Source organism: Neophocaena asiaeorientalis, unplaced genomic scaffold, assembly GCF_003031525.2.
Source record: "Neophocaena asiaeorientalis asiaeorientalis breed wild unplaced genomic scaffold, Neophocaena_asiaeorientalis_V1.1 scaffold1180, whole genome shotgun sequence".
In the NCBI taxonomy this organism is placed as follows: domain Eukaryota; kingdom Metazoa; phylum Chordata; class Mammalia; order Artiodactyla; family Phocoenidae; genus Neophocaena; species Neophocaena asiaeorientalis.
Window position 1 is genome coordinate 39,591 of NW_020176567.1, and position 5,483 is coordinate 45,073.

The following is a 5,483-nucleotide window of genomic DNA, read 5'->3' on the forward strand; positions in this document are numbered from 1 at the left end:
TATGGGACTCTGCGCTTCCTGGATTTGATTGACTATTTCCTTTCCCATTTTAGGGAAGTTTTCAACTATAATCTCTGCAAATATTTTCCCAGACCCTTTATTTTTCTCTTCTTCTTCTGGGACCCCTATAATTTGACTCTTGGTGTGTTTAATATTGTCCCAGAAGTCTCTGAGATTTTCCTCCATTCTTTTCATTCTTTATTCTTTTTCTGCTCTGCAGTAGATATTTCCACTATTTTATCTTCCAGGTCACTTATCCATTCTTCTGCCTCAGTTATTCTGCTATTGGTTCCTTCTAGAGAATTTTTAATTTCATGTACTGTGTTGTTCATCGTTGTTTGTTTGCTCTTTAGTTCTTCTAGGTCCTTGTTAAACATTTCTTGTATTTTCTCCATTCTGTTTCCATGCTTTTGGATCATCTTTACCATCATTACTCTGAATTCTTTTCCAGGTAGGTTGCCTATTTCCTCTTCATTTATTTGGTCTGGTGGGTTTTTACCTTGCTCCTTCATCTACTGCATAGTTCTGTCTTTTCATCTTGTTATCTTACTGTGTTAGGTTTCTCCTTTTTGCAGGTTGCAGGGTTATAGCTCCCATTGTTTTTGGTGTCTGCTCCCAGTGGGTGAGCTTGGTTCAGTGGCTTGTGTAGGCTTTGTGGTGGAGGGAACTGGTGCCTGTGTTCTGGTGGGTGGGCCTGGATCTTCTCTTTCTGGTGGGCAGGGCCGCATCTGGTGGTGTGTTTTGGGGTGCCTGTGTACTTGATCTGATTTTAGGCATCCTCTCTGCTAATGGGTGGGGTTGTGTTCCTGTCTTGCTAGCTGTTTAACATGGGGTGTCCAGCACTGGAACTTGTTGGCCATTGGTTGGAGCTGCATCTTAGAGCTGTGACGGATATCTCTGGGAGAGCTCTTACTGACTGATATTACTTGGGGCTGGGAGGTCTCTGGTCGTCCAGTGTCCTGAACTTGGCTCTCCCACCTTGGAGGGTCAGGCCTGATACCAGGCCAGAGCACCAGGACCCTGTCAGCCACATGGCTCCAAAGAAAAGGGAGAATAAAAGAAAGAATATTAAATAAATAAATTATTAAAATTTGAAAAAATAATAAAAAATGAAGAGAGCAACCAAACCAGTAAACAAATCCACTGGTGATAACAAGTGCTAAAAACTAAACTAATATAAACATAACAATCAGAAACAAATCAGTCACAGACAGCAAACTCTCAGTCTACAGTTGCTCTCAAAGTCCACCGCCTCAATTTTGGGATGTTTCATTGTCTATTCAGGTATTCCACAGATGGTGGGTACATCAAGTTGATAGTGGGGATTTAATCTGCTGCTCCTGAGGCTGCTGGGAGAGATTACCCTTTCTCTTCTTTGTTCGCACAGCTCCTGGGTTTTAGTTTTGGTTTTGGCCCCACCTCTGCGTGTAGGTTGTCCTCAGGTGTCTGTTCCCTGCCCAGACAGGAAGGGGTTAAAGCAGTGGCTGATTAAGGTGCTCTTGCTCACTAAGGCCATGGGAAGGGAGAGGTACAGTAGTCATAACTGCAATGCGGGGCGAGCAGTGGCAGAGGCCCGTGTGACGTTTCAACAGCCTGAGGCATGCCATGTGTTCTCCTGGGGAACTTGTCACTGGATCATGGGACCCTGGCAGTGGCAGCTGCACAGGCTCCCGGACGACCGGGGGGTGTGCTGTGGGTAATGACCTGTGGTTGCATACTTGATTCTTGGTGGCAGCAGCAGCAGCATTACCATTTCATGTCTGTCTCTGGGGTCTGAGCTGATAGCTGTGGCTCACGCCTGTCTCTGGAGCTCGCTTAGGTGGTGCTCTGCCTTCTTTGGGCACATGGGGAAGGAATTCCTTCTCCTCACGCACACTGAAACAGTGGTGTCTTGCCTTTTCAGCAGGTCCAGACTTTTTCCCGGACTCCCTACTGGCTAGCTGTGGTGCACTAGCCCCCTCAGGCTGTCTTCACGCAGCCAACCCCAGTCCTCTCCCTGGAATCTGACCTGTGAAGCCTGAGCCTCAGCTCCCAGGCCCCACCTGCCCCAACAGGTGAACAGACAAGCCTCTCAGGCTGGTGAGTGCTGGTTGGCACCAATCCTCTGTGCAGTAATCTTTCTGCTTTGCCCTCTGCACCCCTGTTGCTGGGCTCTCCTCCATGGCTCTGAAGCTTCCTCCTCCCCCGCCTAACCCCCATCTCCATCAGTGAAGGGGCTTCCTAGTGTGTGGAAACTTTTCCTCCTTCACAGCTCCCTCCCAGACATGCAGGTCCCATCCCTATTCTTTTATCTCTGTTTTTTCTTTTGCCCTACCCAGGTACATGGGGATTTTCTTGCCTTTTGGGAAGTCTGAGGTCTTCTGCCAGCATTCAGTAGGTGTTATGTAGGAGTTATTCCACATGTAGATGTATTTTTGATGTATTGGTGGGGAGGAAGGTGATCTCTACGTCTTCCTCCTCCGCCATCTTGAAAGTCCCTAGATTAAGATTCTTGAAACATCACTTTGACCTCCAACCAATCAGAAGAAGGTCCACAAGCTGATCATGTACACTGCAACCCTCATCCCTTATATTGCCTTTAAAAACCCTTCCTTGGAAGCCATTAAGGAGTTTGGGTTTTTGGAGTATTTGCTGCCCATTCATCTTGCTTGGTGCCCTGCAATAACTGCTGTACTTTCCTTCACCACAACTCAGTGTCAGACAGGCTTTGCTGAGTGTTAGGCAAGTGAACCTGAGTTCAGTTTGGTAACAATTATATTATTAAATGGTCATCTAAAGGAGAAGAAACTCCTGTGTAAGGAGTTTGACGAAACTGAGACATACGTGTACACACACACACACACACACACACACACACACACAGTGGAACAAAATGGATTTACAGATATCTTGTGTCTACACTAATGAGAGTAATTAAAATTTAGATTGCTTACTATTGTGGGTGAAGCACTATGCTAAGCTCCATACATAATCACTAACTCCCAAAACTGCCTTTTAATACAGATTTTAAAAATTATCTATCTTTTTTTCACACGAGGAGACTGAGACTTATCAAGTAGAACTTGGCCAAGGTTGTAGATATATTAAGTATCAGAGCAAAATCCACCTCCAGATTTCTTAAAGTCCAAATGACTGGACACACTACAGGTATCTGAAAAATCAAGTAATATAATATTTCTCAATTCAATGTTAATCGCTTTATTTCCTTCCAGTATAAGTTTTTTTGGTTGGATAATTTTTTAATAAAATGAGGTGCACACCACTGCTATTAAGAATAGCATATGTGCAAAAGAAAACCACCCTTTTCGCTAAGGGCTGGAGAAGGAAGAAAAAGCATGAGAAATGGGAAACGTGGGGTGGGGGTGGGAGAGAGTACAGTCTTAGTTGTAAACAAGTGAAAAAGATCTAAAAGTTGTGGGCGGACTCAGTGCCTGTGGCAGGATCACAAAGCACCCAGCCAACCCCACTGTCAACGACCCTCAAGATTGAGGGCCCATAAATGACGTGTGTACAGATTTCTTTAATCCTAGGCTTAAATTTATGCTAACATTCTCCAATCCAGTGGTGCACTGACACACACCTTCCCCAAACACGCTGGCACATGGGCCCAGCTGACCCGGGTCCAGCAGCCCAGCCAGGCAGGGGCACGCAGAGGGCAGCATCTTCGGGAGGAAGGTCAGTTGTGCTGGGGAACCTGCGCAGGAGGGGCCCTGAGTCTCAGACCCTTTGGAGGCACCGCCCAAGACACCTCAGGGCGTGCATGATCTCCAGGTAGACCATACCTGACCTTCAGCTCTGAAGACACATACATAAATGGGCATAAATAAAACCCTCCAAAATCTACACTGAAGTCTAACGGAGACGTGGCTCGCACAGCAGTTCTGATAAAGGCACCGCCATGCAAGGCCTTCAACTCTGACCTTGCTCTGACCGCAGCAGTGCATATGGGCAAGGCTCACACCCGAATCTAAAGTGGAAATCACCATGCGTGGACACTGCAGACTCAGGGCAGTGACGCTTGTTGGAAAAAGAACAGTGTTTGTTAAACCTTAAAATAAATGAAATACACCAACTGCAACTGTTTAGGTTATAAAAGTTTCTAATGTAGCAGGAGAGGATATTTATAGACAAAATACATTATTTTTAAGAAAATAGCTAAAAAATCTAAAGTGATAAAATTATAAAATTTTAAAAATATATCTTAAGACAAAATATTGCCCAAAACGTACAAAATTTTAGAAAATTCACCTATCTAAAGTTTGATGAGGCTGGATGAGGAAGGGGGCTGGCATCCTCTGGTGGGGCTGTAGCAGGACACAGACAAGGGCCCAGGGCGGGCACGATGACTGGCCTGCGGAAAAGCCTCCCAGCCAGGAGGGAGGGAGAGAGGGGAGCGGGCCAGATGCTGTTCTGGGTCGTTCTCCTAGTGGCAGACAAACCAGAGGCCAGCCCCGGCTGCAGGGTAGTGGGCACCCACACCCCCAGTGCGCCGGCTGTTTCCATCAGCCTCACAAACTCATCTGCTATGTGCCCCAGTCACAGCTCAGGTCTCCATGAGGATATCCACCACATGATCCAGCCCGTCCCGGCTCAACTTGGCACTGCCCAGCATGCCAGTCAGCACAGCGTCCAGGTCGTAGTAGGAGCCGTCCACGTCGGAAAACAGTTCCTCTAACGCACCGGGGCTTTGACTCTCCAGTGTTTCAAATATCTGATCGAGCGACTTATGAAAGCTTCCTGTTTTCTCGAGGACCATCCCTGCCCCAAATGCCACCCAGAGAGGCTCCGGAAGCCTGTACCGCTGGGACCACTTGGAAGTCAGAGGCCAGGTCTCTGGGGTCAGGGGCCAGGTGAACCCCCTTCCACGTGCAGCAGCACAGGATCCCCGTGGATACTAGGAGGTCGCGCGACGCCCGCCCTGTGGTCTGGGGCACCGGCATGCACCATCTCCCATCCTGGGTCATCTCCTCTTGAATCTGCTGGTCCGTGTTGGTGATGAGAAGTGAATGGCACAGGTTGGGCTCCACCAGCATGTGGCACAGCTGGAGCTTGACCAATGACATGGCCAGGAGCGACTGGTGCTGCAGGCTGTAGGCGGGCGCGGCCTCCTCGTCCACCGCACACTTCCGCTTCAGCCCTCGAGCAAACATTGTGCCATCTATGGAAAGGAGCAGCCCATGGGCAGTGCCTGGTCACCCAGAGGCTGTGTTGGTGGGCGGGGTCACGATGATCTCAGAAGGTGACCTGTGAGGGTTTCCCCTCCTCAGACATCTGGCAGCCAGCATCCACTCCGCTTGTGGCACCACTGCTGAGGGAGGGCCCGCTGGGCGGGGCCGCCGGGAGGGGCAGGGCCACTGGGGAGGGGCCTCCAGTATAATTTTTTTTTAACATCTTTATTGGGGTATAATTGCTTTACAATGCTGTGTTAGTTTCTGCTTTATAACAAAGTGAATCAGTTATACATAAACATATGTTCCCATATC

At 48.2% G+C, this 5,483-nt stretch overlaps 1 protein-coding gene across 1 annotated transcript; it reads right to left on the reverse strand.

Annotated features, from left to right (window-relative positions):
- Nucleotides 1-4,543: 4,543 nt before the first annotated feature.
- LOC112391607 (cell division cycle-associated protein 4-like) lies at nt 4,544-5,150 on the reverse strand. The gene is given in 2 exon segments (XM_024732980.1): nt 4,544-4,739; nt 4,741-5,150. Coding segments are annotated over 2 exon segments (606 nt in total).
- Nucleotides 5,151-5,483: the final 333 nt, after the last annotated feature.